The sequence below is a fragment of the Gossypium raimondii genome, chromosome 1 (genome assembly GCF_025698545.1).
Source record: "Gossypium raimondii isolate GPD5lz chromosome 1, ASM2569854v1, whole genome shotgun sequence".
NCBI lineage: Eukaryota > Viridiplantae > Streptophyta > Magnoliopsida > Malvales > Malvaceae > Gossypium > Gossypium raimondii.
In genome coordinates this window covers 18,154,581-18,173,335 of record NC_068565.1, presented here as the reverse complement: position 1 = coordinate 18,173,335, position 18,755 = coordinate 18,154,581, and the positions used below count along the sequence as shown (strand labels likewise).

General features: G+C 33.6%; 1 protein-coding gene across 1 annotated transcript; it reads left to right on the top strand.

Moving 5' to 3' along the window:
- The first annotated feature begins 3,522 nt into the window (after positions 1 to 3,522).
- Positions 3,523 to 16,577, top strand: LOC105785282 (uncharacterized). The gene is made up of 15 exons (XM_052632610.1): positions 3,523 to 3,996; positions 4,476 to 4,569; positions 5,023 to 5,201; positions 6,153 to 6,203; positions 6,366 to 6,422; positions 7,043 to 7,163; positions 7,624 to 7,690; positions 7,806 to 7,847; positions 8,528 to 8,633; positions 8,740 to 8,850; positions 9,429 to 9,500; positions 9,585 to 9,686; positions 9,780 to 9,826; positions 9,925 to 9,952; positions 15,850 to 16,577. The coding sequence occupies exons 1-15, from the start codon at positions 3,979 to 3,981 to the stop codon at positions 15,994 to 15,996; spliced, it is 1,242 nt and encodes a 413-aa protein (XP_052488570.1). The 5' UTR covers positions 3,523 to 3,978; the 3' UTR covers positions 15,997 to 16,577.
- The last annotated feature ends 2,178 nt before the right edge of the window (positions 16,578 to 18,755 follow it).

Sequence of the window (18,755 nt, the reverse complement as noted above, 5' to 3'; positions counted from 1 at the left end):
GTGTATCGGATAGTGATTGTCACATGTGTAGTACTATGTGCAGGTTATTATGTGAACCGGTATCATTAATTATAAGGTGGTTGCTATGTGCTGATCCCACCAGATATCATTAATTACAAAGGGTGTTTGCTGTGTGCTGAATCCACCGTGTATCTGTTATTATTCTGAAGTGTTCATCGGGAAATTGACTAAGTGAAAATACATGAGATCATGTAACGATTAAGTGTGATTGAATGATGAATATATGTGTGGAATTGAATTGAATAATGATTGAAAGTGAAAAAGTGAAATTATGAAAAAGTAAAATTAGCAACAAAACAATTTTGGACAGTAACAATAGTGTGAATTTGAAAAATCACCAAAAATGATGGAAATTGAATTAGGAGAGTGAATAAGATATGAAATGAAAGCTTAATGAGTCTATTTTTACATAAAATAAATAGAGCAAGCAAAAGAGTTATATATTTTGAGATATTTGAATTTTAGTGAGGCAGGGTCGGGTTGATTGCGGAATCCCTATTCTAAATCTGAAAAAAATTAAAAATTATACAAAAATAATTATGAGTTATAATTTATATGTTTAGAATTTTTAATGAGTCTATTTTCGAAGGAAATAAACGGAAATATCATCTGAATTATGTACAATGAGATAATTCATTTTTAGTGAAGAGAGGTCAGAGATGTTGAGTAATGAAACAGGGGTGACTTTAAAGAATAAACTGTACTAATTGGCTAAGCCAAAAATTCTGAAAATTTTATGGTAAGAAGATATGTGAGTCTAGTTTCAGGGAAAATTAACAGAACTTAATTTGGAGCTCTTTAGCTTTGGATAAAAATAATTTAGTGACTGTAACTCGACTAGACAGCTTTGAATTTAAATATAAGTGAATAGTGAAATTATGTATAATGCTATTTAAGCATGTTGTATACATAAATGATGTGGGATGGAGAGGAGGATGAGGACAATAAAGTATATGAATGAATTGTGTATAACTGGTTAAATGTCTGATTATAATCGATAAATGTTGAAATAAGAGTGATGCTTATATTGGTGCATTACTGGTCATGGTAAGCTCATGAGTGAAAATAAAGTTTCATAGCATATGCGTGTGGTATATTTGGCATGAAATGATGTCATGAGTGGCTCATGAATTAACTCATGTTGGTAAGTTGATGCATAATTATAGAATTCAAATATATACATATTTGTAATATTTTGCTATGTGATTCGGAAAAAGGGGAATAAATAGCATACTAAAAATTCGGTCATGGTGCTAGTTTATGTTAAAGGAGTGTTTTATGGCATATCTTAAGTAATGGAATGTTATGAATTTTGAGATTAATTTGCTAGTTAAATGAATGACAAATGAATTGATTGCGTATTCGTAATTTTGACAAATGCTTGGTATATGAAACGTAATAATATATGCTTGAATAAACTTTAAGTATTCAAATGACATGGATTTGATGGTGATAAGATTCGAACATTGAATTCATGAAGCACAGGTGATGTATTATTGTTGTGTGATAGCTTGGTTCGAGAAATTGGTTAGGTAAATGGTAAGTGAAAGCATTTATGGATATAGAAGAAAATTTGGAGTGAATATGAAATTTAGCTCAATTAAATGATTTCATCAATTAAACATTGTATATACCAGAATGTGTTAGTGAATTACATATTCGTAAATTGACATTCAAAGTTCAGTTAGTGATATATGAAAATAACATGAAAAGATTTATGATTGCGATTAATATTGATTCTGACTTAAAGTGGATTCTTCAATATTGGATTGATTTAACGGATATATTGAGCATATGAATGGGTATGTATTGGGCCTCGTAAACCCTAATTAGCGACTCGAAGATAATAATTTGAAAGTTTTTAATTTGGATGAAATTTTATAACTCGGTTTAATATGTTTATAAGTGTATTTATTCTGGTAATGCCTCGTACCTTATTCCAGCGTAGAATACGGGTAAGGGGTGTTACAATGTGACATCACCAGATTTGGCCCTAATGTTTAGGCCGGGTTTGGGGTGTTACAAAAATTTACCCCTGAAAAGGCCCGAAAATTGGGCTGAATGCCTGACCACCGGTCAGTAAATTTTTTTCCTGTGACTGTCAGGTCACTTCCACCAAGAGTGTCGCTTGCCATAGCCCATCCACCAGTCTTGCTTGACAAAAAGCCACAATCCCTATTGGTGCCGCTTGCCAGCCCTTCTCTACCCAATTAAAAAATTACTAACCCCTAAACCCCCTTAACCCATATATATCCCGTATAATTTCAATATCTGTGTCGCCCTAATACTACCCTCCACCATTAATCTGTATCAATTCAGTTGGATAATGACGAAAATGTCCTTTACAAAGTAAAATGCACTGCTTTGAGGGTATTTTTGTTATTTTATATTTGACATTATGCAAAATTTAGCCATCAATGTTTACATATTTTTCAATCTAGTCCTTATTCTTTTTTGAGCTAAATTTTGGCATTAACCTTTAAAAAAGAGTCAAATCATCTTTTTTTTAAACGAAAATGCTGACTAAAATATTAACTTTTTAACGATGTTGGTGTAACAACCCGAGTGGTAGTCCACACGTACTTTATGTTGACATAATACTATTTTGTCTTACATGTCACGCCAACAAATCCTTTAAAAATTATAAAAGATTGAAAAATATAAAATAAAAAATTATAAAAATGTTCATAAAAAGATTAGCATAAAATACTCGTGACTTGCCATAGTGGTTGTCATGTTTAAAAATTTAATGGTTTAATCAGTATTTTTGTTAAAAAACAATAAATCGACTCTTTTTGAAAGGTTAATAGCTAAATCCGATTGTTTTTAAAATGTTGAGGGTCAAATTTAGCTAAAAGTCATTGATAAAAGAAATGCAAACGTTGTGTGCTAAATTTAACATTACGCCATTATATTTTTAATAAAAATATACCCATAATAAGATTTGAACATAGGCCTCTATAATTTTTAACATTTATATTTAACCATTAAAAACCCTCATTTGTAATTTATACCAATTTTATAAATACATTTGTTACATAATTTCGTTTTTCACCGATGTGTGAATAATAATGAAGTTTTCTTTGTTTAAATTATTAGTTTGTATACATAATAATTACTTTTTTTCTCGTCTTAAAATCATATAAAATTATGGGTAAATTACATCGTTAGTAACTTGAAATAGGGGTTGTTCCTATTTTGGTCACCAAATGTATTTTTTTGTTAATTTGGTCACTTACAATAGAAATTGATCAAATTGACCACTTCAATGCTAAATGGTAACAGAAGATTAATGGTGCATTTTCACTTTAGTCACTCTAAATTTAAGGTAAACAAGCCGTCAGTCACTTCAAATAGATAATAATAGAATGACCAATTTGATCAATTTCTATTTTGAATATCTAAATTAAAAAGAAAAAATAACCAGAATAAGAATAACTAATGTTTAAATAACTAACCGAGTAATTTTTACATAAAAGCCTTAAAAAATAGAACTTGTAAAATTTACTTTAAAAAATCCGGACCTACTCTTCATCTCTCTTCCCATATCCCGCCGCCGCCAAGTTTCTAAATTTTAAAACCCTAGACATAACTCTGAAGATGTCTACGGTAGTAATGAGATATTGAGTTATCCGCCATCTGCCTTTGCATCACTCTGTTATATTTGTTTTCCATCCTACTGTTTATTACTCTGTCTCATCTCATAATCTTTCCCTATGTTTACTTTGGTGAGAAGGAGAAATTTTTTAAACCTATCGGTTTAGCGGGAATAACGGACCGTTATCGCCACCGTTTTCGGTTACACTGATATTTGCCGCCTTGATCCGCTGCTGTTCAAGTGCAAATTTTCACATTTCTATTGAGGCCTTTAGCGGTGGCGGTCGGCGCCGATATTGTGAAATAGCGGCCTGCGACACGCTACACCACCGCTATTTAAACGTCCCTTAAAGCTGCTTGATGGCGCTTCGTTTCGAGGTGGGACTTTTAAACTTTGAATGCCGCATCTTTTGTTTTTATTTAACTTTCGAGCCAAAATCATCTTAACAAAAGATTTACCCGCCTCTTCTCAGCATATTATTATTATTATTATTATTATTATTATTATTATTATTATTATTATTATGTTTCGTTTGTCGAATGATAGTAACAGGTTAGAGGAAAATAGCAGTTCTTGAAAATGTTGATTTACAGAAACTGCTTTTAAACTATTTAATGGAATAATCTCTCTTCATAGATGTTGTTTTCACCGTAATTTTGTTTCTTTTCGGTAATTGATTCTTCTTACCAGTTATTACTTCTGTTCCTGGATTATAAGGATATTTTAGTAAGTGAACGTGATAATTTTTTCTTGGGCTCAATCTTGATGATTCCAACTTTAAATACGTTTCTTGATTTAACCTAGCGAGGTTTGGATGGTTGCTGATATGCAATTTTTTTTTCTCTGGTTTTCATAGGTTCTAGGGAGGTTTAATCGTGCTCGGGCAGCTCAACTAACACTTCCTCACTTTGTATGCCAGACACCTCTGTTTATGCCCGTGGGAACGCAAGGTTGAATTTTTTAATATTAATATCACACACATTCTATAGCATATTTAGAATACTCGGAACAATTTATAAGGATCTTTAATCTTTTATGTTGCAAAATATATTGTACTTTCGACCCTTTTCTAAAAGGTAGTTTAGATGTTTCACATCATTGCCCTAAACTTTGTCGTTGATGAGATTTCACATTCTTATAATCTTCTAAAACTAAGAGACGCCAATGAATTTGTTTGTATTTGATTCTACAGATGATTAGTTGTGAATATAAGTATCTGGAATTGCCTTCCATTGAATGGACATTTAGCATGGATAGTTCAAGATTGATGCATGCCTTGCATTATATGCTTCACCTCTATCAAATTCTTATATACTTCACTCCATGGATAGCTCACTGCATCATGTGCTTTTTATTTCTTAAATCTTACTACTAGAAGACATGGTTCCCCCTCCTCATGGCAGGCACAATAAAAGGTTTGACAACTGACCAGCTTGAGGAGATTGGTTGTCAAATAATTCTTGGGAATACGTATCATCTGGCTCTTCGTCCTACATCTGAGCTTATTGATGAATTGGGTGGTCTTCACAAATTTATGAATTGGCCTAGAGCATTGCTGACGGATTCTGGAGGCTTTCAAATGGTTGTGTTATGATTTGACATTGTTGTATCTCTCTAAATTTTTGGTTCATTTCATTGTTCATCATTCTTTTTAAATTTTCAAGTACTTGCTATTATATGCATGTGTCACGGGGTTAGATCTTTTGTCTCGCGATCCGTACGGCCTTAGGTAATCTATTCATCCAAACTCGCCTAAGTCAGTTTTACTCAAGTGAAGGTTCCTTAAGAACTTCTCCAAGACACCAATTTGTATAGCGGAAGCAAATTTGTGCCAAAAGAAGCAATAAAAGAATAATAAAAAGAACGCACACAAGGTGTTTGAGTAAATGCTCTCTATATTCTCTTATTCACAAAGAATAATGAAACAATGAATGAAGTGAGTGCAAATGAGGGGAGGTTCTTTATTTATAGTTGAGCTCTTCCAAAATCGACGGTCAAGATACATTTATATTGACGGATGAGATTAACTATATCCCTTGACTTTAGTGATTTATAAGATATGCCTTATCAAATCAAATCTAATTTTTACAAGATATGATTCTATCAATTTTCTAAGATTAGTTACCAAAATAGCCTAAGTTGTCATATCTCTGTTATCGGGGCAATTAGACTTCAATCTGACAGGCTTCTCCAATAGCTTATCGAATTGAGTCAGTTCTTGCGGGTCAAATGATTCCTATCTACACAATAGGCCTCCATCGGATGTATTTGGTGTGATGGTCACAAGCTTTGAATTGCGGCTCGTGACACATGTATGTATACAGTTTATATGACTTCTGTGCACTAGTGTCTTAAGGAAAAATAATAACTGTTTAGAAATTTTGATGTTTTGTTTTCCTTTCTCTGAATCATAATTACGTTGTTACTACATGGTGTTAAATCTTGATCTCCAGTGTGTATAATTCAGTTAGTGATAGATAATATATGTGTGGTATGTTGAAGATTACAATCTCTCTTGTTGGTTACTTTATAGGTTTCACTGCTGCATTTAGCTGACATCACTGAAAAGGGTGTAACATTTCAGGTATTTAGTTATTAATATTTCTCTGTAGTGTTCATGACATCTTGGAAGTAATTAGTATAATAATCTGCTTAAGTATCAGCTGGAAGCATACCCTTTTCTTGTTACTTCTTTCTTGTTTTTGTGATGTTTTACTTTTAAAAGGCTTCATGTTTCTTAACTCAGTCTCCAGTGGATGGAAAGCCAATGCTCCTAACACCAGAGGAATCTATTCAAATCCAAGTAGGTGCTTTATTTTAGTGTACTTTGGTAATTGTTGTTATATTATGTTTTTGGTAAAAACTAAAAGTTATTCTTTCTTCCCCCTAACTTTTGCAACACTGACTCATATTACTGGGATGAGAGGAGGTGTTTTGTTATTCTTGGTTCCCTTTTCAACCAAATAAGTGTCTCTTTTAAGCCATGAATTGAGATTTCATAAAGATTACTTTTGGATAAATAAGGGGTGCTTGTTCTTCAAATGATTCATAGTGTAATTTACTCAGATTTTTTACTCTCAGTACATGATATTTGTGATAGTTTCACTTAAGTGGTTATTAGCAGTATAAAGATCTAGCAAAAGTTAAGGATCACTTGCTATGAGAACCTTTTTGCCTTTGTATATATATTAACAGAATTATGTGCCTTCACCTTTTTATCCCTGAACCCATACTCTTTTATCCCTTAACAGTAACCAAGAGACATAGGATAAAATCCTAAATGTTTAATAGGCTTATTGTCTTTATATGTTTTGAATATTCCATTTTAACTATAGGATAAATCCTAAATGTTTCTTGGGCTTATTGTCTCTATATGTTCTGAATATTCCATTTTAACTTTATCTTCTCCTAACAATTATACAGAATAGAATTGGAGCAGATATAATAATGGCTCTTGATGATGTGGTGAAAACTACTATTACTGGTCCACGAATTGAAGAGGCCATGTATCGTACCCTCCGCTGGATAGACAGATGCATAGCTGGTAATTATGCTTAAGACTGAACAACGCTCGCTCACGGTTCTTGCATGGAAATATTAACCGTTTGGCTTAAAATCATATTATTTACCAATCTTTGAGCTTTAAATAAGTATTTTGCCTTGTCTGCCTGTCCTCTAGCTTGTTGGAGTGGATTATCTTTTATCAAGCTTGTATACATAACTTTTGAAGTTTTTTAAAAATGCTTATACAGTGTGTTATAAATATAATCATACAAAGCAACACAATGTTATCGTTGAATGTCATTTAATTTATTAAATATCAACTTTTACCTTCTGCACTTGGATCCATCAGCCATTTAACCATACCTCTTTCTGGTGTTCCACTTCACTCCTCTCCTCTTTCTCCTTTAAATAATTGTTATTTATCAGTAATGTTGTTATTCTCTTAATAGTGACATTCTGATTGAGTTAGGTTCTTTTTGCTGCCTTAATCTTATGGACAGCTCATAAAAGGCCACATGACCAGAATTTGTTTGGTATAGTACAAGGTGGTTTAGATCCAGTACTAAGGTGAATCTCTGATCTTCATATCGCAACCATGCTATTTGATGTGTGTTTTACCCCTTTTCAATTACTAATGATACTGTGGGCAACTTTTCCCTTTCCTGATGCTCATTTTTATCAGGGATATATGTGTTCGAGGATTGGTGGATCGAAATTTACCAGGGTATGTGCATTCTATATACACAAATATTGTCCTACTCATGCTATGTTTCCTTTGAAGATACTCTATAGCGGATGATCTGATCTTGATGTTCATACTTTAGCAAGTTGCTATGTAATTTTCCACATAGCATTTCAATATCCAAGTTATTTTCTAGGACTATAAAATAAAAGGTTAATTTGATGGCAGAATGATTTATTATTTAAGCAGATGATCAAGGGATAGTGTCCTTCTCATGCTATATTTCCTTCGTGGATATTTTTGTACAACATTGATTTTACAATTTCAAGGAATAGTGTCCCATTCTTGTTAAGTTCCATTTGAATATATTGTTTTAGCAAGTTGCAACTGAAATTTTCCACATTGAATTTCAATATCTAAATCCGTTTCTAGGGCTAGAATGTAAAAGGTTGGTGTTACTTTTAGCTTATAAAATGATTGGTTATTTAAGAAAATGCAACTCCAACATCTAGATCTCTGATTCCCAGCATTATTATTCTCAAAAAAGATGCTGTTAGAGCCTTGTTGACTGGTATTGTGAATACCCATGCCAGTTTCTGTTTGAACTCTCTTTTTGTTGTTAACAATCATAATTGCTAGATTTTCTTTACTGTTAGTGTTTTGCCAACTGTATAAAGATTCAGTTTACAAGCTGAATTAACTTAAGTTCACTTGTGTGACAGCTATGCTATTGGTGGTCTTGCAGGCGGTGAAGATAAAGATTCATTTTGGCGTGTTGTTGCTCAGTGTACTGCGACACTGCCTGAAGATAAACCACGATATGTCATGGTAAAAATGAGTTTTTTCATTTTAATCTACATCATTCTGACGAATTTTACCTTCTTTTATCCATTTATGTTGCTGTAAATCATTATGTGTGCTTGCTTCATTTCAGGGTGTTGGGTATCCACTGGATATTGTGGTCTGTAGTGCCTTGGGTGCTGACATGTATGACTGTGTTTATCCGACTCGAACTGCTCGTTTTGGAACTGCCCTTGTCCCTGAGGTGATACATTTAAAAAGTATTTTGAGAGTCAGTGTTCCCAATCTTGTTCATTGAGTGCCATAATATCATTTGGTTTAACTTTACATATGAATGGTGTTTATGGCACCAAGCCACAACATGCCTTTTTTTCTGTTTGCCTTCTAGTATGACTAGTCTTTTCTCGTTGAATGGCGTTACTATAACTTGTACCTTGCATGTTTTGTTCATTCTTGTATTTACAACCTATGTTGGTTTGGCTCTTCATTTTTCTTGAAGTGAACAAGTATGTCTTAACACCTATGCCCAACACATTTTTAGACATGTATATGGGGATATGACTCTTCAAGGTCCCTCCAAATTCATGGAAAAACTTAAAGTAAATCGAATACCTGTATCCAATGCTAACATTCGAGTCTCTAGGTGAACATAGTATGGTAATGCTAGAAGTTTGGTCTCATAACTTCACCCCTTAATGAATTGATATTTTTGTTTTGAATTTTAACAAGTTAGAATGTGAACCTAAAGAGTATTAATTACACCCAACTTTTATTTTAAATATGAATGTAGTATTCTGATGTTATTCAATCACCTATTTGCAGGGAGTGCTTAAACTCAAGCACAGGGCAATGGCTGAGGATACTCGCCCTATTGATCCTACATGTGCTTGTATGGTATGCATTTCATGACATATTTGCTTAAAATTGTTAATATATGAATTGACTTCTTGGTGTATTACTCTATTTGCCTAAATATAGGTTTGCAAAAACTATACGAGGGCCTACATTCATTCTCTGGTCACAAAAGATGCTATGGGATCTCAGCTTCTTTCATTTCATAATTTATACTATATGATGCAGGTACAACCTTAAAAGTTTCTATGTTTTAGGCTTTGTTGCTTTCATGTGTTGTTTATTTCGAATGATTGAGAGTAAATTTTTTGACAATTTCAGCTTAGCAAAAATCTACACTCATCCATAGTCCAAGGGAAGTTTCCCGAGTATGTTTGCCTTTTGCTTTGTCCAGCTTTCTTTTTTCTTTCTCATTTCTTTTCATGTTATATTAAGAATATATATTGTTCTTAATATCTTGTTGCAGGTTTGTATGCAACTTTTTGCAGAAAATGGTAATCTCTTTCTTCCTGCCATTGATCTTTCTAAGATTTAAGATTTTTTCAATCATGCTTAATATCCTCTATCTTTTAATTTTATTCTGTAATCTACTTCAGCATTTCATTCTTCCAAAACATTATTCTTTAATGGTGGTTAGCTCAGATTTAAAATTATTTTGAAGTATTATCTTCTTCCTAAGTTTGAGTGAAGAAATATTGTCTTGTCTTGGATGAATACAGTGACATCCATAGCCCAGTTTACAAGGCTTACATTGCTACAGTAGCCACTTCTAACCTTGCATAAATTACCATCCTCACTAGCCCGTTAAAATATCTCTATTTATTACCCAGCATCAGGGATTAAAGAATTTATTTTATCGATCTTTTTAGAGCAGTATACTATTTAGAAACCTTTTCACCTTAAACTTGGTATATGCTTGCTAGTTTACAAACGTTGTAGCTTCAAGAATTAGGACTTCCAAGTTTCTGAGGCAAATAGCTGGTATCTAACTGAAAAAACTAAGAGGAAAAATATTATGTTATATTTCTACTGTTTTAGTTTACAGATTATAAAGAGAGGAATAATCATTTTAAAGGAAACAATTCCTAATTTCCTAAGAATCAGTAACTGAGATTAGTTTCTATTTACAAGGGAACTACTAGTAATAAGGTAAGGTTTCTATCCTTAATTATAGGGATTCCAACACTCCCCCTCAAGGATTGTAGATGTTAATCAAACCCAACTTGTCAATAAGTTCTTCAAACATGTTTTTGTTCAAACTTTTAGTTAACATGTCTGCAACTTGTTGTCTAGTAGGTAGGTAGGTGATGCATACTTCTCCTGAGTGTATTTTTTCTTTTATAATGTGACGATGTATTTCCACAAGTTTGGTCCGATCATGATGCACAGGATTATGTGCTATGTTGACAGCAGCTTGATTGTCACAATACATCTTCATAGGTCTGGTATAAGGCACTTTTAGTTCTCCCATAAGTCTTTGTATCCAAACTCCTTCGCATATACCATGAGATAGTACTCGATACTCTACCTCTGCACTGCTGCATGCTACCACAGACTGTTTTTTGCTCCTCCACATCACGAGATTACCCCAAACATAACTACAATAGCCGCTTGTAGAGCGTCTATCATTAATGTAACTCCTTGATCAGCATCAATGTAGACTTCCACGCTTCGGTTGATGATCTTCTTGAAGTATGTGCCTTTACCAGAGTTCCTTTTAGATATCTTAGTATTCTATATGCAGCTTCGTGTGTTTCTCCCTCGGGGCATGCATATACCGACAAATAACACTCACATCAAGGCTATGTCGGACGGGTGTGAGATAGGTAGATGAGCCTTCCTACTAGACGTTGATATCTCCCTCGTCGATTTCTTCTCCATCTTCATTAGTTTCAATTTAAGATTAAACTCCATAGGAGTTTTATTTGTTTGTTGCCCATCAAACCAACTTCCGACAAGAGATCAAGAACATATTTCCTTTGGGAAATGAAGATACCTTTTTTTGACCTTGCTACCTCCATACCAAGAAAATATTTAAGACTCCTTAAGTCTTTAAGTTCAAACTCTATACCAAGAAATTCTTTCAATCTCAAAATTTTACTCGAGTCATTTCCTGTTAATATTATATCGTCGACATAAACGATAAGGGTGCAGCATTTACCCTCTTCCGAGTGCTTGTAGAACATGGTGTGGTTTACCTGTCCTTGAATGTAATTTCTGCTAGTCATAGCTTTTGCAAATCGGCTGAACCACGCTCGTGGAGATTGTTTCAGCCCATACAAGGGCTTCTTCAACTTACACACTTGGTCCTTGTTTTCTTCAAACCCGGGTGGGAAATCCATGTACACCTTCTCATTTAATTCCCTGTTGAGAAAAACATTTTTTACATCCAATTGGGTCAAGTGCCAATCAAGGTTGGCAGCAAGAGGTAGTTGGACTCGAACGGTGTTTAGCTTGGCAACCGGTGCAAACGTCTCGTTGTAGTCGAGACCATAAGTTTTGGTGAATCCCTTAGCCACAAGTCGAGCTTTGTATCGGTCAATTCGACCATCGGGTTTAAATTTCGTAGTGAAAATCCATTTGCACCTTACGATTTTTTTCCCTTTAGGTAGATCCAAGACTTCCCATGTTTCATTGTTTTTGAGGGCCTTCATTTCTTCCATCACTGCTTGTCTCCACTCAGCTGATTCAAGTGCCTCTTCTATATTTTTTGGAGTTTTTACAGAATCAACATTAGTTACAAAAGCTTTGTAAGACTTAGATAAATTTCCATAGGATACAAACCGAGAAATAGGATGTTGAGTGCAGCTCCTTGTACCTTTTCGAACTGCAATTGGAAGATAGATGGATGGTGACGAAGGTGGGACTTCTGTTCCAGAACAGTCCTCGGTTGGAGATGTAATTGGCACTGCTGTATTAGTTTCAGGAGAACGATTCCGTTGGGAGTGAACTTGTATTTGCTGTTTTCCCTGTTGTACTTCGGTGGAGGTATTGTTATTGGGAAGGACAGTGTTAAATTCTTGCTGCACAGAGGAAACAACAACTAAATCTGGGATAGGTTTGTTTGTGATAATAGTAGTAGGATCAGGAGGTATAATGAGGAGAGTATTAAGGGTCTCATCTTCATTAAAAATCTCCCTCTGAAGATGAGATGCTGCAAAGTATGGTTCATTTTCAAAGAAGGTAACATCCCGAGAGACAAACATTTGGCGCAATGTTGGTGAGTAACACTTATAGCCTTTTTGTGTAGGGGAATATCCAATGAAGATGCAGGTGTGGGCTCGAGGATCAAGTTTGGATTGATTTGGTTGATGGGTATGGACAAAAGCTTTACAACCGAATATTTTGGCTGAAAGATTAGGAACATGAAATAGAGGGAAGGCCTTTAAAAGCGTATTTAGAGGTGTTTGGAAATTGAGGATCTTTGATGGCATTCTGTTTATGAGATAACAGGCAGTGAGGACAGCTTCTCCCCACAAGTATTTTGGAACATTCATGGTGAACATTATGGCTCGAGCCACATCAACGAGATGACAATTTTTTCTCTTAGAGATCCTGTTTTGTTGAGGAGTGTCAGGACAAGAGCTTTGGTGTATAATGCCTTGGTCAGAAAGGTATGGACTTAAGACAGAGTTAAAGTATTCTCTCTCATTGTCAGTACAGAGGGTATGTATGGTAGAGTTGAATTGGGTTCGAACCATTGAGTGAAAATTTTGGAATACTTTGGGTGTTTTAGATTTTTCTTTAAGTAGATAGACCCAACAGACCCTAGTATGATCATCAATGAATGTTATAAACCATCTAGCCCCTGTAATATTTTTCACTCGGTTGGCTCTCCATATGGATTAACGAAAAAGGTTGGGACTGAATATGTGGTTTTAATGGGTATGGCACATGGGTATGTTTAGATAATTGGCAAATTTCACACTTCAAGGAATTAATACTTTTATTTTGAAATAACAATGAAGATGTTTTTCAAATACACAAAGTTTGAATGTCCTAACCCTCGTGCCATAACATAATAGTGTCCTCTTTGAAGTGGATAGAGCCAATCCCTTTGTGTCTTGTTTTTATTTCAAATATATAGTCCATCATCAACTTTAATAAAGGCCAATCATCCTCCCCGATTTACATTCAGATCACACAACCAATTGCGAAAATTCAGCAAGAACTTTTTCATCCTTAGTAAGTTTACTAATTGAAAGTAAATTACAGGACAAGTTTGGGACATGTAGGACTATATCGAGAGAAAAACTCTCTGTCATTTGTACTTCTCCTATTCCAAATACGGTGAGTAAGAAAATCACTATGCGGATTCGGGATTTGTTATGACAAGGAGTGTAGGTGTGAAACAACGTGGAGTCACCTTGAGTGGCTAGAGATCCATGAGTAGTGGGAGTACCAAGTATCTTATGGAGAGTCTCAAGCTGTGTTTTTGTTAAGCGAACATCAAGAACATCATCTGCAGTAGTGGAGGATAACATGACAGCCTTATTATCCTTTTGTTTTTTTTCAGGATAGCCATGAAGTTTGAAGCATTTTTCTTTTGTATGACCAACACGATTGCAGTGACTACACCATGGTTTTGTTGATCCAGAATCATTTCCAGCACGTTGTTTTTGTGGTTGTGGACCTTTGGAGATGAGAGCAGAGGATTCAGTAGGACGGTTAGAAATCGGGGTCATAGATTTAGGTTCCTTTGAATCTCCCATCATGAAAAGACGTTTTTCTTCTCTTCTAACTTCTGCAAATGCTTCACCGATCGTTGGGAGAGGTGATCTACCCAGAATTTGGCCACGGACCTCATCTAACTCACAGTTCAATCCTGCTAAAAACTCATAAAGACGTTCATTGTTGAGATGGGTCATAAACCTGTTGTGTTCTAAGCCTTCACCCCAATCTGCCTCATAGTACACATTCAGTTCTTGCCACAAAATTTTCAGATTGTTGTAGTAGTGAGTTACCTCGAGTGTTCCTTGTCGGATATCCTTTAACTTAAGCTTGACCTCAAATACTTGGGAGGCATTTCCAAGATCTGAGTAGTTTTCTTTGACTGCATCCCACGTCTTTTGCAGCTTTGAAAAAAAGATAGGTGCGGCTTATATGGCCTTCCATAGAATTGATTAGCCAAGCCATTACAATTGAATTGTCGAGTTCCCAAGTGGCATAAGTAGGATCAACTATGGTTGGTCGTGGAATTTCTCCATTGATGTACCCTAATTTACCACAACCACGAATCACCATAAGAACCGATTGAGACACCATTGCAGGAAGTTCTTCCCATTTAGCCAATGATTGGTGATTATAAGGGAGGAATTAATTTCACCTTGAGTGATTCCTTGATTGATATTCTGAGTTATTTGTGATGTCTCAGTTTCAGAGAAATTTTCATTGATATCATCCATTGGAGGACTAAACCGAAGGAATTTTTAGGAAGGAAAATTAGAGAAAAAATAGGATCGAATGAATCCTAAAGCTTTAATGCCATGAAAAAACTCAGAGGAAAAATATTATGCTATATTTCTACTGCTTTAGTTTACAGATTATAAAAAGAGGAATAATCATTTTAAAGGAAGCAATTCCTAATTTTCTAAGAATCAGTAACTGAGATTAGTTTCTATTTACAAGGGAACTATTAGTAATAAGGTAAGGTTTCTATCCTTAATTATAGGGATTCCAACACTAACCATGTGCTTGTTTTCGTACTTCAGCATTTCAATGGCAATCATGCGATTGTGTCATTCTTTTGTTCTCTCTTTTTCCCTTGATTTTTTGGTTAATGAGCATCATGATTATAGTTCATCAAAAATCGATACAGTCCTAGCTGCAAGTAGAAAGAGTTGATTAATTTGATGTTCCACCAACTGGTCATTTATAGGAATATTTAGGTTAAATTAACTGGCAGGTGCCTATTTTATAGGCTTAAAATCAAAGTAGTCTTTCTACTATATAAATGAGCAAATTAGTTTTTGTACATTTAATTTTAAAATAAGTAAAACTGTAAGAGACAGGTTGAGCATTAAAAAATGTTTGATTTGTTGTCCATTAAAGTGACATGAAAAATTGAGTAATTTAGTCTTGCTTTTTAAAAACTGTTAAATTTTGGGTTTTTTTCTTCTCTTCCTTCTCACTTTAAAACAAATGTTTAAGGTTACTGTCATTTAGGCTTTGATTGGTATGAAGAATAGAGAATTTGTTAATCCAATGGTTAGGATTCATAACTAGTTTCTTACTTTTTACCTATTTGTTTTCAAATTAGATGTGTAGAGACTAAATTGCTTAGAGAGAGATTAATTTACTCTTCAGTCTTTAGTATAAGGACTCACCAAGTAGATTAACTGAATATATACGAAGTATTATGTTGCTTAGAAATTGTACCTTTGTCCTGTAGTTTCCAAAAGGAGATATCCCTGAATGGGTCTGTAATGCCATGGAAGTTGCTGAAATTGATATTTCTTCATGTTGCGCTCCTTTTCGTTACATTCAAGCTACTAAGGTTCAGTCTAATTTGAATGAAGATGAAATTCAAGCTGTTTAACTAATGTTTGAGGTTCAAGTTGTTCAGACTAGCATTAAGGCTTATTCCATTCAGAATGGGGATGAAGTTCAAGTTGCTTATTTCCTCTTGATTTTGTTCCTCTTGTTTTCCTCGATACAAGTGCACATGTTTAGCAAATGCTTCAACTTGAGAGCTGATTTTCATGGTTTCTCTTTGCAAAAACTTATGGAAGTGCATGGAAATTATTTATCAGAAAGAGGTTTTTTTGGTACTTGTATCTTTCGAAGTGAATACATCATTTTTTTTTTCCACGTCAAATGTGTTATGGTCTAGCATTTTTCTGGAAAAGCTCCGATTTTGTTACAATTCATGGATGGTGATGTGAAAGTTAGATTCAAGCTTGGTTGTTTTGATATAGCACATCTATATTTTTATGGGAGCTAAGGAATTCATTTGAAAGGTAGACGATGGAAGTTAGGGAGGAAACAAGCTGTATCTTGTCGTAGTAGTATAAGCTCTTTTTCCATTGAGTTAAATATTTTTGTTATATTTCTAAGCTTATGTATGTAACTACTAGTCTGAACGATAATTTTAAGTTTATGAAATAATTCGTAACTTAAGATTGGGCGATAATAGTAAGTAAATTTTTTATATCATGCTAATAGCAAGTAATGAAATTGTAGCTTAAGGTTGAACGATAAAGCTGTGGCAATAAAAGTAATTTGCGGTTATCAAATGATAAAAGCGGCAACCAACCAGTGATTATCAATTGATTTTTAATATTATATAGTTGCATGTAACTTATGTATTTAATATTTTCATTTGCTTTGATGTATTTTTAATTATTAATGTAAAATAATATTTGTTATTTGGATTGTTAAAATAATTAAAATGTATCAATTTATTTAACAATTTAATTATGATGCGTATAATATTTTTACCGATTTAATTTATGATATAAGTTTTACATCATATAATTAATACAGACTAACATTTCTCAGAATAATAATTAATAAACATAATAAACGTATAAATTATTTTTATCATTAAAATGAAGTGTTAATAAAAAGGTCTTAATCATTATTAAAATATTGTATAAACTATAAAAATTGATATATTAATTCGATTAGGGGTAAATAATGTTCTTAGTTAACTTCAAACTCGATCATAAGCATATCTTCCAACATCTAGATAACATGCTTTGATTGATCTTCTGGTTGAGGATGATAAGCAGAAATTCAACATCGTACCTATATACTCATGCAATTGCTTTCGGAATCTTGTAGTAAAACAAGGATCTTGATTTGAGATAACACTATCGCTATTTTGTGAATATACGCCTCAACAAGCATTCAAATGCTCTGTATGAAGCTTGTACGGTCGACGATGTAGAACACCTTTGTGTTGGTCAGGCTTGAGTGATAAAAAGATGATTGAGTCAGAATTGGTGCAAAAAAGAAAAGATAAGTTGAAGCTGATAAAAGGCAAATTGAAAACAACCTTAGATAGGAAAAAGTCATATGCTCATCCAGAGAGGGAGGAAATTGAATATGCGATGGATGAGAAAGTATTTTTGAAAGTCTCTCTGTAAAAGAAAATTTTGCACTTTGGTTGCAAAGGGAAATTAAGTACCAGATATATCGAACAATACAAAATCATTGAAAGGGTAGGGCCAATTGCCTACCGTTTAGCTCTGCCATTAAAGTTGCAAAAGATCCACAATGTGTTCCATGTATTAATGCTTTGACGGTATTGATTTGATCTTTCCCGTTTGATATCCGTGGAAGCGGTTGAGGTGCAACTTAATTTATCGTACAAGGAAGAACTGATAGAGGTCTTAGCTTGAGAAGTAAAAGCGTTGAGAAACAAACGCATGCCATTAGTGAAAATCTTATGGCGTAGTCATAGTATGAAAGAGGCTACATGGGAGGCGGAAGAGAATGAGATCTTTATATCCCCATATTTTTTTACATAAATTTCGAGGACAAAATTTATTAAATAGAGGAGAATTATAACGACCTAATTTTTAATGTGTCCGAAAATATTGTTTCGGAATCTCATTTTTGTAAACCGAGTTCGTAAGGATGAAATATAAAGATTAATGAAAGAAAATATATTTAAATTCGGTTAAGTAATTAACTAAAAAATCAATTAAAGCTTAGAAACTTAATGATAAAAGTTTAATCGCTATTGAGTTTTAATTTAGAAAATGCTTGGGGATCTAAGTAGTAACTATCTAAAAGATCAAAATGGTTAATTAACCAATTTTAAATGGTAGATAGTGGAGGATCAAGCCTATATGATCTAAATAGTCATTAAGTTAATATAACTATAATTAAAGAAAATAAATAAGGTTAATTAATAACATAAACATGATTAACTAATCTTAATCTAGCTATATACAATGAGGCATATCATTTTCTTCCTAAAGTCTCAAATGTCCATTAAAGAGAAAAAAGAAGAAGAAAGAAAACTCAATTTTGTTCAAGCAATTGACTATTAATAAAGTAAGGTCCTTAAGTTAGTTTTCTTTGATTTCCATAGAATTTGAATAATGGGAGCTTAATTTAGTTAGCCCATGTATCAATTTGTTCAATTGTTAAGTTTTAATAAGTTTCCATTATAAAGAAATTGATGAATTAGGCTTAAATTTGACAGTTAATAAGCTTAGATCATGATAAGGACTAAATTGGAAATCTAATTAAGTCGGCTATATAACTGTAACATTAGGGATTAAATATAATAAATTGAATAAACTGAAAACTATCATGAAATTATGCTATAGATAAGAAGTATAA